Raw genomic sequence first — 19,163 nt, 5'->3', positions numbered from 1 at the left:
TTGTGCTTATGATAAAATCCAAAGTGATCCTCTAGCCTACATGTGATTAATGAATGAAGAAAAACAGAGTGAGCTCTTCTTCAAATGTACTACAATGAGAAAACAGTGTTTGGAGTTTGCTGTAGGCCTAGTTCATGTGTTGCATTCACAGGATGTTTTTGCTCCCTAATTTATTTCAAGGCAATACACAGACACCTTTTATTTATGAGAATTCACAATAAATAACATTTCAAAATATATTAACTAAAATATTAACTAAAATGAGACAAGATTTACAGGAGCCAAAGAAAACGTTTAATGTGTAACGGAGAACTATAATGTCTTGGTGATGCTTTAAATAATACTGTACTTAACAGTTTACAGGAAAGCGATCTGACATGTATCACTTGTATCTCTAAAAGGCAGCTTCACTTTAGTAGCTGACCATCATACATACTGTACACTTCATTAATAACTTATTGTATCCTTCAGTGCTGATTTTAGTTTACAATATACTACCAAAACCCTCTACTTAACAGTCCTTAGACTACAGACTGTGGTCCTAAAATTGTTGATGTGTTTGTGGTACATATCCATTGTTTGTGTATAAAAATGATCACGTGATAAATATATTTAGTATAAAAATAAAGTGTTTAAAAATAAAAACTAAATTGAAGGAATATTGAAAATTCCTCTTCATGTAACATTCAGTGGATTGATTCTTCATATACAGTTTGACTTCCAACTGCTCCAGTCTCTTCCTGTATCCTCAGTGGATTGATTCTTCATATACAGTTTGACTTCCAACTGCTCCAGTCTCTTCCTGTATCCTCAGTGGATTGATTCTTCATATACAGTTTGACTTCCAACTGCTCCAGTCTCTTCCTGCTCCTCAGTAGCGTTGGTAAATCAGCTAACAAAAGCAAGGACTACGTGTTTAGTACTGTGTACTTGTCCTATAGTCAATGTAATACTACCAGAGGTACCACTAACCCTGTCTGTCCCTCATTGCAGTATATATGGAGCTCTTGTTCAGCTACCAGTTTATTCATCCGTGCTGACAATGTGAAGAACAGTTCATTGCCCCTTCAGCATTGTATCTTGTCAGGACTTCACCTCTATCCCTCTATCCAACACCAAGAAGCCATAGTGGTTCACTTCAGTTGTTCACCTCTTCTCCCAAGCCCACCCCCACCACAGTGTCCAGTTTAATCATAGTAATATAATACAAATATATGCCATTTAGCAGACGCTCTTATCCAAAGTGACTTACATTCATGCTTGTATACATTTTACGTGTGGGTGGCCCTGTGAATTAAATCCACAATCCTGGCATTACAGGCACCATGCTCCACCAACTGAACCATCCAGTTCCTACAGCCCATATACATTGTCATTAGCATGTGGCTAATGGCTAGTACTAGTGGTACTGGCAGCCCTTGGCTATTGGATGTGATGGTGTCTTCTCAGTGTGTTCTCCCGGGTGGCTGACCAGAGCAGAGGCAGACTAAAGAGGAAGATGATGCCAAGGCTGAGGGTGACACTCAGCAGTGCCGCCCCCAGTGTGTTGGTGAAGGTGATGGGCAGAGAGTACGTGAGGAGCCACGGGCGTCGCGTCACCATGTCCTGCTCAATGGCCTCCATCTGGAAATGAGTGCCGATTATGCCGAACACGTGGAACAGTTGGTGGCTGTGACCTGCAGAGGGTGCAAAAGGACTGTGGTTAAATACCTACAGTAGTAGTGGTACAGGAGAGGTACGAAGCAGAACTCAACGAGGAGAACTGTAACTGGCCAGCAACAGAGGAACTGGCCTCCACAGCATAAGGGGGAAACAGGAAGGCACAGTGAGACCCAGAGGCAGTGATATAAAGAATACTATGTTGTTATAATGCTACATATGTCATACCACTAATGTCAAGCCAGTGTTGATCAGTATCCACTGTATTACAACAAGTCTTGCACAATACAGTGACAAATCATTCTGAAATGAATCAAACAAGCAGCCTTTCCAGATAGACCATATGCACTTTGACCTATGTAGTCGAAGCTGCCGGGGGCCAGGCGCTCTGGTAGGTGTGTGGCGAAGAGGAATGCGGTCAGGAAGGCCAGGGCGATGTGGGTGTGGTGGAGGGGGTTGGTGTTGTTGTCAGTGCAGCCCTCACCCACACAGAGGAAGAGCTGTCAAAACACAGTAGAATGTATTATCCTCACGTCACGTGACAGGCTTCATCACAGTCATACTCCACATGGCTGTTGAACCAAGATAGCATGGTACAGGTGTAGGATATTCATTTGATCACCCGGTTGTTGCAGGACATTTCCTATACAGCAGGAAACACCAACTTGTAGTGTATTTGAGCTTTAATTTTTTTTTTTAACATTGGTAATTTACAGTTCAAAATTTCAGACTTGATATGCCCCAACTTAAAACGTATCAACCCATACAAAAATGTCCATGAATTATAATCTATAATTATAATCAACATTTCTGTTGCTGCAGGATTATTTTACTGCTGTGAGAAAGTGGTCAAATTAAGATCCAATAGCTGTGCATACAGAATTTCAGAACTGTTCATGAATACTTAAATGTACACCTTCATTCCACTGACTTGACCATAATTATACCATTAACCAGACAACAAAGTGTACAGAGCTTGCTAGGTTTCAAAAGATATAGTCGTACAATAATCAGAGAAACTAGCTTCAGCTCATTTTCCTCCCTAGTCCCACGATCTGGCAAAAAAACGATAAAAACATCACATGAATCAAACATTGACACAGTACACTTCAATAATACAAACACTGTTCTATACTTTAACTTTTCCTCAGGCACAGAAGGTGCGTCTGTCACACAGAGGGGTGAGAAATGTAATGACTCACCCTGTAGAAGAGAGGAATGTTGTCGAACAGGTAGGGTAATGCGAAAGCTAGAATGCGGAGACATTTGCCAAACTTTGGGCTCTTACACTCTGAGAATCTGAATGGAAAAAACAGTTATGGTTGTTTTATCAGCCATCACAATGAGCCAAATCCATGCACATTCATTATACACTGCAAATAAGTATGGATTTTAATGAATCAACGTCTGCCATCTCTTTGTTCCCCATCTCTGTGCATTAAGGATAGATGAATAGAAGATGCTCTTAACAGCATCTTGGGATCAAAATATTGCATTACTGTTGCATGGTTGTTCAAATGATTAGAAACCCATTTCCCGTTATCGAATTTGGCAATAAACTGTAGCCTTTATGAACTTGCTCCCAAATAGACACTTTTTCAGTGCATTTTTGTATCTAGCATGAACTCATCTTGTTTAAATATTACACAGGACATTTTCCTGGTTTTATATTCCCGGCACAAATCACTTACAGTGCATTTGGAGAGTATTGAGACCACTGGACTTCTTCTGTTTAAGAATGATGGAGACCACTGTGTTCTTGGGGACCTTCAATGCTGCAGAAATGTTTTGGTACCCTTCCCCAGATCTGTGCCTCGACACCATCCTGTCTCGGAGCTCTACGGACAATTCCTTCAACCTCATGGCTTGATTTTTGCTCTGACCTGCACTGTCAACTGTGGGACCTTAAATAGACATGTGCTTTTCCACATCTTATCCAATCAATTGAATTTGCCACAGGCAGTCTTCAATCAAGTTGTAGAAACATCTCAAGGAGGATCAATGGAAACAGGATGCACATGAGCTCAATTTCTAGTCTAATAGCAAAACGTCTTTTTTTTAAAGGCTGTAATGTAACAAATGTGGGAAAAGTCAAGGGGTCTGAATGCTTTCCGAACACACGGCTTTAATTCAATTCACTCACCTGCTCTCCTTACCTTCCACACAATCATAACTGCTGAGTCATTGTCAGATCAGACTAGCAAAATTGATTCTGTTTTTGTAGCTTTGAAACACATTCCAGTGTAAATGAAGCCAACTCCCTCTTCACATAAAGAACACACGATCTGTTGCTAACTACTGTACATGTCTTCCCTCTCCTTACTACCTCGTCCAAATAAAACCACACTTGATAGTCTATTTATGGCGTGACGAGGCCTACATGTTTTTTTGTTAGCTCACACACACATCATTGAAAAGGGAGGTGCATAGTGCCACTAATATTTCAAGGGCAACTCCGCCACTTTTCAACCTCTTATTCATTATCTCCAGCACCGAACCAGTGTCTACATATGTGAAAATGGAAATCATGCGTTTGATGTATTTGACACCATTCCACCCATTCTGCTCCAGCCACTACCATGAGCCCATCCTCCCCAATTATGGTGCCACCAACCTCCTGTGATAGACAGTGAGTTAGGTTAGCAGTAGCACACTGAGTTAGGTTAGCAGTAGCACACTGAGTTAGGTTAGCAGTAGCACAGGGAGTTAGGTTAGCAGTAGCACAGGGAGTTAGGTTAGCAGTAGCACACTGAGTTAGGTTAGCAGTAGCACAGGGAGTTAGGTTAGCAGTAGCACAGGGAGTTAGGTTAGCAGTAGCACAGGGAGTTAGGTTAGCAGTAGCACAGTGAGTTAGGTTAGCAGTAGCACAGGGAGTTAGGTTAGCAGTAGCACAGGGAGTTAGGTTAGCAGTAGCACAGGGAGTTAGGTTAGCAGTAGCACACTGAGTTAGGTTAGCAGTAGCACAGGGAGTTAGGTTAGCAGTAGCACAGGGAGTTAGGTTAGCAGTAGCACAGGGAGTTAGGTTAGCAGTAGCACACTGAGTTAGGTTAGCAGTAGCACAGCAGTTGACAGATAGCAAAAGAAAACGCATGACTAACGGAGATGACATGATGTTTACCTTTTTATGATGTCATGGTTATATTGGATATATGGTAAACCAAGCCTTAGCAGAAAAGAGGAGGGAGAAGCATTGTGAGACTGCCATCAAGCAGAGAATACTCAGTAATAATTATGAAGAAAGGTAGGCAAACCAGTCAGTGTGCGTTTTAACAACAATGTGTAGGCTTAGTGTACGATGACAAGCAAAGTCACAATAGCTGCTACACAGTGAAGCTAAGCTGAGGTAAAAGACAGGTCCAATTTGCCTCCTATCATGCATGATATTTTGACAGAAAGGAACTGAAAGGAGCAGTTTCATTCCCCAAATGAATTCATAACAGCAGTGTGTGTATCAAATCTACATGAAATGTATGTTAAAATGTTTCTTGTCAAATATGAGTCCACACAGTAGGATTTAGACTAAATGTGATTGTTTCTGGTTGGAGGAATATTGTCATTTTGTAATCTTATTAATTCACAACATCCAAAGCTAGGAGTCAAGTTGTACAATCACATTCCTTTAAAACCCAGAGATAATTATACAATATCCTCATTAGCACTATGAGATGCCTGCGATTGAGTGGTTGCTAAACAACAGGCAGGTTGACATTTATTGTCACGAGTCTTGTCCTGGAGGCAGAACTGAGCATTTTCCCCTTAGATAGGCCATATTGTAAACATTCATGAAAACAAACATTTGCTTTTTGGTTTTCATTTAAGGTTAGGTTTAGCAGTGTGGTTAAGGTTGGGGTTAAGGTTTAAAATCAGATTTGATGACTTTGTGGCTGTGTCAGCTAGTGACCACTCTGCAGAGCTGCCTCCAGAACAAGGAAAAACACTAACCTGCAAACAACAGTGTCCTTCCAGTAGAAAGCTCTCTTACCTGGAGTAGCAGGCTAAGGCGGTACAGATGACAGTGTTTACCACAGCGATGGGGATATAGTACTGGTGGAACGAACTGTTCACCCACTTATCAGGAATCACGTAGGCAGAATATGTTATGGCTGAGCCTGGAGGGGAATGAAATATGCATAACCATACATGCAGGAATAGACACAAATACATAAACATGTGTGTGCATACACATGTACTGCAAACTATGTGTATATACCATAGACTATATATAGATGTGTATAATATACACACATACAGATGGAGGATCTTCATTTGATCACCCTGTTCCAGGAGATCTTTCCTGCTGTTGCAAACTGGCTCAAATGAAGATCCTCCATGTGGGAAAGGCATTCATACGTGTGTATACAAAACACACACTGTCACCCTTCAGCATGCAGATGCTGGAAGAAGTGTAGGTTCCAATCTGAGGACTGGCTGGTCCAGGTCTCAGTATCCATGGTACATGTGCTTAAGCACAATCCTGGATGCATTTCCATAACTAATAACGCCCTTTGTATGGCAGGTTGGTGCTACACATGAGTTAGTTTGAGGGTATAGTTACCCTGACTGTACATGATGTCCTGTTCAAGACCTGCTACACACAAAGGGATTTTTAAAACTGGGTGCAGGGCTACATAAATGCAAACCATTATGTGTTTTTCCACATCATCCCCTACTGCCACCCATAGACACCTTTTGTAAGCCCCTCCTAAATCCAAAAGGATTGAATGGATGAGCCAAATGTGGTCATAGAGCCTGTGGCAGGCCAGGCAGTTGGTGCCATTTATCTTACACACATGCACTTCCATCAAATCTATAAGGAGGCATTAACAAGCGACTAGGGGTTGATTTGGGATTGGGGGAAACCACCGAATTAGATTAAATGAAACAGGCATAGATGTTTAATGTGATCAATCCAACACTCCAAATTGTACATTAAAAGTATGACTGGCCAGTGTACCCACCACAGAACATCCATTTGAATGGGACTACATTCCCTTCCTACCAGTGGAGGCTTCTGAGGGGAGGACAGCTCATAATAATGGCTGGAATGGAGCAAATGGAATGGCATCAAACAATGTTTACCATTCCACAGTTCGCTCCAGCCATTACCACGAGCCCATCCTCCCTATAAAGGTGCCACCAACCTCCTGTGCTTCCTACCCATTCTAACTCCATCGGGGTATCATACAAGGACTCTCAGTTAAAAAGACCTGCAGGTTCAAAACTTTATACATTGACTAGATAGAATCCATACAATGCCGTTCCCTCTAGGAATACACCTGCATAACATAGTAGTCATGTCGCTAGGGGCAACAATGTTCTTTTGAATAGAATTCCATTTCTATGACATGTCTACTCACCCAGGCTGTAGAGACTCAGAGCTCCGTAGTCGAAGAAGAAGCAGATGTGCCGTGCGCGTGTTGACATGGTGCTGAAGGTGTGGGCACAGCTAGAGGCCAGCGGGTACACACAGCACGACATCAGGAACACCAGGAGGGGCCATGTGAACGAGTCGCTCCACACGTCCCGCGTCAGGACCACCGTCAGCAGCTTCCATAAGAAGTACCTGTCAGGACACACAGAGGGTTAGTTTGGCCCTGGAGGACAGACTCCTTCAGGACCACCGTCAGCAGCTTCCATAAGAAGTACCTGTCAGGACACACAGAGGGTTAGTTTGGCCCTGGAGGACAGACTCCTTCAGGACCACCGTCAGCAGCTTCCATAAGAAGTACCTGTCAGGACACACAGAGGGTTAGTTTGGCCCTGGAGGACAGACTCCTTCAGGACCACCGTCAGCAGCTTCCATAAGAAGTACCTGTCAGGACACACAGAGGGTTAGTTTGGCCCTGGAGGACAGACTCCTTCAGGACAGGACACACAGAGGGTTAGTGGCCCTGGAGGACAGCTTCCATAAGAAGTACCTGTCAGGACACACAGAGGGTTAGTTTGGCCCTGGAGGACAGACTCCTTCAGGACCACCGTCAGCAGCTTCCATAAGAAGTACCTGTCAGGACACACAGAGGGTTAGTTTGGCCCTGGAGGACAGACTCCTTCAGGACCACCGTCAGCAGCTTCCATAAGAAGTACCTGTCAGGACACACAGAGGGTTAGTTTGGCCCTGGAGGACAGACTCCTTCAGGACCACACGTTTGGCCCAGGCAGCTTCCATAACTTCCAAGTACCTGTCAGGACACACAGAGGGTTAGTTTGGCCCTGGAGGACAGACTCCTTCAGGACCACCGTCAGCAGCTTCCATAAGAAGTACCTGTCAGGACACACAGAGGGTTAGTTTGGCCCTGGAGGACAGACTCCTTCAGGACCACCGTCAGCAGTACCTGTCCAGGACATAAGAAGCCCTGGAGGGACCTGTCAGGACACAGCAGCTTCCACCTGTCAGGACACAGGTTAGTTTGGCCCTGGAGGACAGACTCCTTCAGGACCACCGTTTGCAGCTTCCATAAGAAGTACCTGTCAGGACACACAGAGGTTGTTTGGCCCTGGAGGACAGACTCCTTCAGGACCACCGTCAGCAGCTTCCATAAGAAGTACCTGTCAGGACACACAGAGTTTGGTTAGACTTTGTACCTTCAGGACACACAGGGTTAGTTTTGGCCCTGGAGGACAAGACTCCTTCCCTGGAGGACAGACTCCTTCAGGACCACCGCTCTCCTCCCTCTCCTCCCTCTGAATCCTCCCCCCTCCCTCTCTGCAGCTTCCATTTTAAGAAGTACCTGTCAGTTTGACACACAGAGGGTTAGTTTGGCCTCCAGGAGGACAGACCCCTCCTCTCTTCTCCTTCAGGACCACCGCTCATCAACTCAGCAGCTTCCATAAGAAGTACCTGTCAGGACACACAGAGTGGTTAGTTTGGCCCTGGAGGACAGACTCTCTTCAGGACCACCGTCTAACTCTCTCTCCTCTGCTCTCATCCTTCTAGACCTTCCATAAGAAGTACCTGTCCAGTTGGGCACACACAGAGGTTAGTTTGGCCGAGAATCTGGAGGACAGACTCCTTCAGGACCACCAAGTCACTTGGCTCTGTCATAACCTCAGCATTCCTATAAGACACACAATTAAAGATGACCTGTCAGCATCTCTGCATGTCTGGCAGACATCAGTGTGGAGAGGGTGAACCTCGGCAAGACGGGCTGCTCTTCCTGACTGCGTTCCATGATCTCGCCATCAGTTGACAACTCCATTGTGTCCTCCTCCCAGAGCGCTCCTTCGTGATCCTGGAGGCAGCTTCCATAAGAAGTCAGGTCCTAATCCAGGCACATCTCCCGTCAGACTTTGGGTTAGCTTGCCTGTGCCATTAAACCCTACAACTCAGGACAGACAGTTAGACCATCCGCTACAAGACCAGAGGCCTGTCAGGACACACAGAGGGGTTAGTTTGAAACCCCACCTCTTTAAGGCCCTGAGGACAGACTCCTTCAGGACCACCGTCAGCATTTCACCCCCCTTAAACGGCGCAGATTTAGATGCACTATTGAAGTTCCACTGGATGTCATAAGGTTGGCATTCACTAAATGACTTAAATGATGGGTACCTTAGTTTGGCCCTGGAGGACAGACTCCTTCAGGACCAATTGTTTATCGGGGGAGCAATCCTTTACCAATTTTGTGGTACTTGTTTCAGCATTCAATCAGAATGCAAGTTAATTATGATTCTTCAAAATTAAATCACTATTTTGGATTGTTCGCCTAAACAGCACAATGATAGCTTTAAAAAAAAAACACAAAAAAATCCCCTTTAACCAGCCTGGTCTTTTGTAAGATGACCGTATTCTCCAGTTCAGTCAACCACAGTGAGTTACTGCATCTACCACAAGGTTTTCTCTGGCCTGTACACAGTAGTTAGAGGCAGCGGACTGTGTTTCCATGTCTCTGCACACCTCATTAACAAATAAACCTTATTTGTGCTTTTCCCCATCGCTACACTGAGCTGTTCACTAATTGTGGCAACTCATTTGAGAGCTGTGAGAGGAGAGAGAAGAGGGAGACAGAGAGAGAGGGAGAGAGAAATAGAAAGGAATAGTTCTTGATCCTTGCAGTGCAGAGGCAAGTGTCTTAACGACTGTCATCAGGTAGACAGTCACATACACCATGTTACACTGCTAATCAACTACCACTTCCTGTGGAAGGCCTCAAGCCTGTGGAATATGCTTCAGCTGCTATTCAATAAAACCTGTTAATCATGTTTTCTGGTTTAGTCCAAATCCAAAGCAACATTGTTCCAGGGAATTGAGAGTGAGAGCATGTTTCAATATGCAGTTGCTTATTTTCTGTCATTAAAAGACGTTATGTTCATTGTTCGTATCCAAATGATAAAGATAAACACTAAACATGAGAGAAAAGTTCAACTGTTTACTCTCGTCTCGGTCTGCATTGAATACTACAATGATCCTCAAAGAGATGTTATATAGGTTATTAAATAGTTTGAGAAGTCCCCCCATCTCCTATTAACTCAAATTCACAGGATTACCTGACACACATTTAAATATACGGATCATTCTTTTTTGGGGATGAAGATTTTTTGAATAAAGAATCGAAGGAAAAGAGCTCAATTTGTTTTAATCTATGAAGGATGTTAAGGTTGTGAATGTAGTACAACTCTGTCTTAAGGACACATAACACTGCTGTGACAGGACATTTGAGTTCTTACCAGCACGTATACATCTGATTCCACTAATGAACTAATAACCATTCAACCCTGAAGTAGATGTGTTAGTGCTGGGTAACACTTTATTTAGAAAGTCCCAAGTAGATGGTTTGTAGATGTTCAATAACTGTAAACAAATGTCAATGTTTCTGTACAGCACTTTGTGACATCAGCTGATGTAAGAAGGGCTTTAGAAATACGTTTGATTGAAATAACTATCCACTAACCCTAACCATGATAATAATAAACCTAACCCTAACCATGATAATAAACCTAAACCCCTAACCATGATAATAAACCTAACCCTAACCATGATAATAATAAACCTAACCCTAAGCCAAATAACAGCAAGCAAGCAATTGCTAAACAGGATAGTTTGTTGAAAGTATGACCATCTACAGAGCATCTTGTGTGGGACGATCCAAATAAAGTGTGACCAAAACATGTGCCCCTATGTGGCATTCACAAGGAACCCCGTAAGTGTAACAGGTGTCGCTCGGCTATACCATGTGGGCAGGAAGTGTGTCCAGATATTGAGAGTTTCATTGGTCAGCTGGAAGAGGCTGAGGATGCAGTCAGTGGCTGAGCTGCGAGGGTGTCGGTAGCCTGAGATGATGCTGTCCTCATGGAACACCTAAACAAAACAAAACAAAACCCAGGGTTACTGCACAGTTGGCCAACACTCATTCACCACACAGTAGTAGGCTATATCTAGATACATATGGAGAGGAACCTGTTTACTATGAACCCAATGGTTATGATGTTGACATATTTCCCAGTGAAAGTAGGGGATTCTTGAGGGAGTCACAATGATACATTCTTGACATTCTAAGTGTCAGAATAAACACAAGACTCAGAATAGTGTTCCACTCAAATTCCATGTCCACATGTTCAACTTCTGAATTAACTGGACTTAAATATAAAATATAACCTCGACTCTGAAAATAATATTGTAGGATTTGTCATTCTAAAACGTAGTGAAGTAAAGTAACTTACTTTTGGGACTTGGTTGATGGTGAAGACTCTGGGCAGTTTAATAAGGCTGAGCATGTTGTCTGAGAGGACTGTGGTGTTGACTTCACTTGCTGTATGAACTGAAGCCAGAGCATCTTTTCCTTTATAAGGTTGTTGCTATGTTGTTCTGCCGGTCCCTCCCTCCCACTCCCCACCCATCCAGAACATTCAGTACACCTGTTCCACTCCTCCTCCTCTCTCTCTCTCTCTCTCTCTCTCTCTCTCTCTCGTCAGGCTCTGCACACCCCATCTAGTTTCACTAAGACAAAAGGTGTTTAGCAGCTGAGTTCATGTTCACACACAGACATACAAAAATATTCACATTCTTCGAAAAAGCTGCCAAGGAAGAACACTTTTGAAAAGGGCAACAGAAGTCTTACCAAAAGTGTTCATATTTTGAAAGATAATGGTTTATGAGTTACAGAGTTTGTCTTTGAGAGCAGTTGGCCTATTGTGCTCTGAAGTAAAAACAATGAGTTAATGACTGATTACGGTAGCCTAACAATCACAAAGGGGAAAGAGCACAGCAGTACAGCGAGTTTAGCAGCTTTCACAGTGATGTTTAGAGATTTCAACCCCTGCCTCGCCTTCGCTTGTGTCTGCTTGGTGCTCGTGAACTAGATCCATGGAATAAGTATCAGAACATATATATATTGATCTGTCTATGTATGCAGCAAAGAAATGCATAACATTATTCTGTAAATCTACAATCCTCCTACTTGAACACAGTGGCTAAATGAAATATCTAGGTTCATCCTTGAGGACAAGATTTAGGTCCTACTGTAACATCAAAGGCAGACCAAATGATTTCCACAATATCTGGCAGTCCCACATCAGATTCATGTCAATAAGACACAAGACAACTCGTTTTTGTTTGTCTGTATACATGCTTGTACCTGTTCTGATACTGTACACGAGTGTATGCAAGTCATGGGGGAGGCTCAGTTGGTAGAGCAAGTAACGCCAGTGGGTTCGATTCCGGGACCACCCATACGAGAATGTATGCACATATGACTGTAAAAAGCGTCTGCTAAATGGCATATATTATTATTATTATTAAAAACAGGTATTATTTAAGCTATTCATTGTATCTTTTTACCTGGACAATACATTTATAAACAAGGTTTCGCAGTGAGGAATCTTGGTTCAACGACAAGGTAACAGTGACAAAAACAAGCACTACCTCAGTCTCCAAGGAACCAGCAGTTACTGACATTCATTGTCTTAAGAATCACTTTAGAATGGGTGGCCATTTTCCATTAAGAGACACCTAAGTGAAGATGTCTGGAGATTAGCAGTGAATTTAGCCTGGTCCCAGATCTGTTTGTGCTGTCTTTCCAACTCCTATAGATGTAGGATCTTAATTTGAGCCAGTTTGCTACAGGAGGAAAATAGTCCTGTAGCAACAGGAAATGTGAATTATTATGTGGATTATGATTAACGGACATTTTTGTAAGGGTTGATATGTTTTTCGTTAGAGCAAATCAAGTGACATTTTAAAGTGGAAATTATAAACTTTAGAATACTTTTAAAACCTTAAATACACTTCAAGTTTGCATTTCCTGCTCGACAGGAAAATTCTCAGCAACAAAAAGATCAAATTAAGATCTGTATGGTCATTGGGTAACAGCACAAACAAATCTGGGACCAGGCTATATTGAACTCTGCCAAATATGCAAACTGAGTTTCAGTCACACCAGATAAAGGCTGGCAATGAATGAAGGGTGTAAGTGGTAGAAAGAAACATCTCTTTCACTCATTCCTTCCATGTTAGAAAGAGGCATGTACTCATGTCACCTGCCCACAGAACGAGTGTCACACCCAGAGATGACTGAAAGCTTAAATCAACATTCTTCCGTGTTATGTTGTTCAAAACCTGAACACAAAGGATGAAAACATATTTCACTTTTGCTACAGACGTAGTAAGTGGAAACAGTGTCTGAACATTAATGTGGCCTTTTCTTAGTAATTTTCTGTCATGTGTAAATAAATGTTGTCTTTATTTTAATTTTATTTTGTTGCTTTGTTTGTTGGAATATAGTTACAAATGATGTTGTATTGCTTTGAATGGACATTGCTAACTACTGTAGATCAAAGGTTTGGTTCACTTGAGGACAGTTAATCTCAAATCTCAGTAACTAGAACGTGTAAAAATGAACCAAGCGTGTAAACTGAGTAACAACTACATGGCTAGGCTTATATATTACCTGCAGTACCATTACAAATTAATGTCACATTTTATCTGAAGATACTCAACAATTTGATAGGGTTATGAGTAGGGTCAGGTTAAGTGAGGGTTGGGGTTAAGGGTCAGTGCAGTGGAGGCTGCGGATGGGAGGAAGGCTCATAATAGATTACAGCCTCAAGCCTTCTTGGGTATAATGCTCAAGCTTGGCACAGCTATATTTGGGGAGTTTATCCCATTATTCTCTGCAGATTCTCTCAAGCTCTGTCAGGTTAGATGGGGAGAGTTGCTGCAAAGCTATTTTCAGGTCTATCCAGACATCTCCCCAGATCCGGCAGGTTAAACTAAGTGACATGTCCCCAGACCAGGCAGGTTAACCTAAGTGACATGTCCCCAGACCAGGAAAGTTAACCTAAGTGACATGTCCCCAGACCAGGCGGGTTAACCTAAGTGACATGTCCCCAGACCCGGTAGGATAACATAAGTGACATGTCCCCAGACCAGGCAGGTTAACCTAAGTGACACGTCCCCAGACCAGGCAGGTTAACCAGTGGTCCCCAGAGGAAGGTTAACCTAAGTGACATGTCCCCAGACCAGGCGGGTTAACCTAAGTGACACGTCCCCAGACCAGGCAGGTTAACCAGTGACATGTCCCCAGACCAGGCAGGTTAACCTAAGTGACACGTCCCAAGACATGTCCCCAGACCAGGCGGGTTAACCTAAGTGACACGTCCCCAGACCAGGCAGGTTAACCTAAGTGACATGTCCCCAGACCAGGCAGGTTAACCTAAGTGACACGTCCCAAGACCCGGCAGGTTGACCTAAGTGACACGTCACTAGACCCGGCAGGTTAACCTAAGTGACACGTCCCTAGACCCGGCAGGTTAACCTAAGTGACACGTCCCTAGACCCGGCAGGTTAACCTAAGTGACACGTCCCTAGACCCGGCAGGTTAACCAAGTGACACGTCCCTAGACCCGGCAGGTTAACCTAAGTGACACGTCCCTAGACCCGGCAGGTTAACCTAAGTGACATGTCCCTAGACCCGGCAGGTTAACCTAAGTGACATGTCCCCAGACCCGGCAGGTTAACCTAAGTGACATGTCCCCAGACCAGGAAGGTTAATCTAAGTGACACGTCCCTAGACCTGGCAGGTTAACCTAAGTGACATGTCCCTAGACCTGGCAGGTTAACCTAAGTGACATGTCCCTAGACCCGGCAGGTTAACCTAAGTGACATGTCCCTAGACAAAGAGGGAAAGAACAAAGTAAAGGACCAATAATGTATTCTACGGAGGACTACAACACACCATGAAACATCGCACATATTTGTACATCTTTCAAATAAATGTCAAATAAATCCAACGCATTCAATATGCTAGTTGTGATGACTTGGTGATTGATTCAATATGCTCGTTGTGATGACTTGGTGATTGATTCAATATGCTCGTTGTGATGACTTGGTGATTGATTCAATATGCTCGTTGTGATGACTTGGTGATTGATTCAATATGCTCGTTGTGATGACTTGGTGATTGATTCAATATGCTCGTTGTGATGACTTGGTGATTGATTCAATATGCTCGTTGTGATGACTTGGTGATTGATTCAATATGCTCGTTGTGATGACTTGGTGATTGATTCAATATGCTAGTTGTGATGACTTGGTGATTGATTCAATATGCTAGTTGTGATGACTTGGTGATTGATTCAATATGCTATTTGTGATGACTTGGTGATTGATTCAATATGCTCGTTGTGATGACTTGGTGATTGATTCAATATGCTCGTTGTGATGACTTGGTGATTGATTCAATATGCTCGTTGTGATGACTTGGTGATTGATTCAATATGCTCGTTGTGATGACTTGGTGATTGATTCAATATGCTCGTTGTGATGACTTGGTGATTCATTCAATATGCTCGTTGTGATGACTTGGTGATTGATTCAATATGCTAGTTGTGATGACTTGGTGATTGATTCAATATGCTCGTTGTGATGACTTGGTGATTGATTCAATATGCTATTTGTGATGACTTGGTGATTGATTCAATATGCTATTTGTGATGACTTGGTGATTGATTCAATATGCTATTTGTGATGACTTGGTGATTGATTCAATATGCTATTTGTGATGACTTGGTGATTGATTCAATATGCTATTTGTGATGACTTGGTGATTGATTCAATATGCTAGTTGTGATGACTTGGTGATTGATTCAATATGCTATTTGTGATGACTTGGTGATTGATTCAATATGCTATTTGTGATGACTTGGTGATTGATTCAATTTTCTAGTTGTGATGACTTGGTGATTGATTCAATATGCTAGTTGTGATGACTTGGTGATTCATTCAATATGCTAGTTGTGATGACTTGGTGATTGATTCAAAATGCTATTTGTGATGACTTGGTGATTCATTCAATATGCTATTTGTGATGACTTGGTGATTGATTCAATTTTCTAGTTGTGATGACTTGGTGATTCATTCAATATGCTAGTTGTGATGACTTGGTGATTCATTCAATATGCTATTTGTGATGACTTGGTGATTGATTCAATATGCTATTTGTGATGACTTGGTGATTGATTCAATATGCTATTTGTGATGACTTGGTGATTCATTAAATTTTCTAGTTGTGATGACTTGGTGATTGATTCAATATGCTATTTGTGATGACTTGGTGATTCATTCAATATGCTATTTGTGATGACTTGGTGATTGATTCAATTTTCTAGTTGTGATGACTTGGTGATTGATTCAATATGCTAGTTGTGATGACTTGGTGATTCATTCAATATGCTATTTGTGATGACTTGGTGATTGATTCAATTTTCTAGTTGTGATGACTTGGTGATTGATTCAATATGCTATTTGTGATGACTTGGTGATTGATTCAATATGCTATTTGTGATGACTTGGTGATTGATTCAATATGCTATTTGTGATGACTTGGTGATTGATTCAATATGCTATTTGTGATGACTTGGTGATTCATTCAATATGCTATTTGTGATGACTTGGTGATTGATTCAATATGCTAGTTGTGATGACTTGGTGATTCATTCAATATGCTAGTTGTGATGACTTGGTGATTCATTCAATATGCTATTTGTGATGACTTGGTGATTCATTCAATTTTCTAGTTGTGATGACTTGGTGATTGATTCAATATGCTATTTGTGATGACTTGGTGATTGATTCAATATGCTATTTGTGATGACTTGGTGATTCATTCAATATGCTAGTTGTGATGACTTGGTGATTCATTAAATTTTCTAGTTGTGATGACTTGGTGATTGATTCAATATGCTATTTGTGATGACTTGGTGATTCATTCAATATGCTATTTGTGATGACTTGGTGATTGATTCAATATGCTATTTGTGATGACTTGGTGATTCATTCAATATGCTAGTTGTGATGACTTGGTGATTCATTAAATTTTCTAGTTGTGATGACTTGGTGATTGATTCAATATGCTAGTTGTGATGACTTGGTGATTCATTCAATTTTCTAGTTGTGATGACTTGGTGATTGATTCAATATGCTAGTTGTGATGACTTGGTGATTGATTCAATATGCTATTTGTGATGACTTGGTGATTGATTCAATATGCTATTTGTGATGACTTGGTGATTGATTCAATATGCTATTTGTGATGACTTGGTGATTGATTCAATATGCTATTTGTGACAACTTGGTGATTGATTCAATATGCTATTTGTGATGACTTGGTGATTCATTCCTTTGAATGACTTTTTAAAACAAAACGGGAAGCCCATTAGGCCTGAACACAAAGACAAACGAGGTGCAAACAGAAGAATCTCTTGTGAGCTATACAGATTTAGCCCCTGAGGTATTCTTTATCAAAACATTGTATTTCCTCCCAAGACACCAGTGTGTTGTTACCTGGTAGTGTGGAGTATCTGCCATCTGGGATTGTATAAAACATCTTCACTGGGACTTGTAACCAGGTGACGGCAAGTAAACATGAACCATTAGGTAGTTTAATGTAGTCTAGTTCAATGTAGCCTAGTTTAATGTAGTGATGTAATGACAGTGATATCAAATCATGCTAGGAATGCGTACTCCTTCATTTGGAAAGTCTCAAATTGCCTGGAAAGGTAAAAGTTCAGATTTTGGAGGGGGGGGAAATCATCCAATTTAGTTAGCTTTACAAAAAAAATAAAGAAATTCTCAATGGATTGATAGTGTTGCAATCCAATTCAACACCTTCAAGAAGGACATTTGTATGAAAGAACAAAACAGAAGACGCATGAAATGTGTCTATTTAAATGGTTCCTTTCAACACATTACATATGATCATCCTCAATTTAGTTATGTTATTATCATGGTGTGCATCCTCAATGTGAGTTTGTATGGTGCTGAACGGCAAGTAGCCTATTACTGCATATTGAGATAGAGGTGTTCAGGGAAAACGTTGTGGTGCTGAACTGCAAGTAGCCTATTACTGCATATTGAGATAGAGGTGTTCAGGGAAAACGTTGTGGTGCTGAACTGCAAGTAGCCTATTACTGCATGTTGAGATAGAGGTGTTCAGGGAAAACGTTGTGGTGCTGAACTGCAAGTAGCCTATTACTGCATATTGAGATAGAGGTGTTCAGGGAAAACGTTGTGGTGCTGAACTGCAAGTAGCCTATTACTGCATATTGAGATAGAGGTGTTCAGGGAAAACGTTGTGGTGCTGAAGGACAGCTCCGCCATTCTGCCAATTGTTTCCCGAATTTCACTGAGTAAGAGTCGGTCACACTTTGTCACAACAGGTAAATTAGTATGTAACATATTCTACAAATTGCAATTCGTAACATATTCTGCAAATTGCAATTCGTAACATATTCTACAAATTGCAATTCGTAACATATTCTGCAAATTGCAATTCGTAACATATTCTACAAATTGCAATTCGTAACATATTCTGCAAATTGCAATTCGTAACATATTCTGCAAATTGCAATTCGTAACATATTCTACAAATTGCAATTCGTAACATATTCTGCAAATTGCAATTCGTAACATATTCTACAAATTGCACTGTAACATATTCTACAAATTGCAACAGAATATAGTCGTAACATATTCTGCAAATTGCAATTCGTAACATATTCTACAAATTGCAATTCGTAACATATTCTGCAAATTGCAATTCGTAACATATTCTGCAAATTGCAATTCGTAACATATTCTACAAATTGCAATTCGTAACATATTCTACAAATTGCAATTCGTAACATATTCTGCAAATTGCAATTCGTAACATATTCTACAAATTGCAATTCGTAACATATTCTACAAATTGCAATTCGTAACATATTCTACAAATTGCAATTCGTAACATATTCTGCAAATTGCAATTCGTAACATATTCTACAAATTGCAATTCGTAACATATTCTACAAATTGCAATTCGTAACATATTCTGCAAATTGCAATTCGTAACATATTCTACAAATTGCAATTCGTAACATATTCTACAAATTGCAATTCGTAACATATTCTGCAAATTGCAATTAAATATTCTGCAAATTCGTAACATATTCTACAAATTGCAATTGTAACATATTCAAATTGCAATTGCGTAACATATTCTGCAAATTGCAATTCGTAACATATTCTACAAATT

At 41.4% G+C, this 19,163-nt stretch overlaps 1 protein-coding gene across 3 annotated transcripts; it reads right to left on the bottom strand.

The window, feature by feature from the left end:
• Positions 1–271: 271 nt before the first annotated feature.
• On the bottom strand, positions 272–11,460 carry LOC118379142 (membrane progestin receptor gamma-B-like). Of its 3 annotated transcripts, XM_052464205.1 has the most exons (9): positions 11,314–11,460; positions 10,824–10,951; positions 7,017–7,222; positions 5,642–5,768; positions 4,778–4,822; positions 2,862–2,958; positions 2,015–2,159; positions 1,472–1,676; positions 272–892 (listed from the first exon to the last, which is right to left on the bottom strand). In XM_052464205.1, exons 1-9 carry the CDS (start codon positions 11,365–11,367, stop codon positions 889–891), a joined length of 1,011 nt encoding a protein of 336 aa, XP_052320165.1. In that variant the 5' UTR covers positions 11,368–11,460; the 3' UTR covers positions 272–888. The 3 variants fall into 3 exon arrangements, with proteins under 3 accessions (XP_052320165.1, XP_052320166.1, XP_052320167.1); XM_052464206.1 differs by lacking the exon at positions 4,778–4,822; XM_052464207.1 differs by lacking the exon at positions 272–892 and having other exon boundaries at positions 1,533–2,159.
• Between the last annotated feature and the right edge of the window lie 7,703 nt (positions 11,461–19,163).

The sequence above is a fragment of the Oncorhynchus keta genome, chromosome 15 (genome assembly GCF_023373465.1).
Source record: "Oncorhynchus keta strain PuntledgeMale-10-30-2019 chromosome 15, Oket_V2, whole genome shotgun sequence".
NCBI classification, from domain to species: Eukaryota; Metazoa; Chordata; class Actinopteri; order Salmoniformes; family Salmonidae; genus Oncorhynchus; species Oncorhynchus keta.
This window is presented reverse-complemented; position numbering and strand designations above follow the sequence as displayed.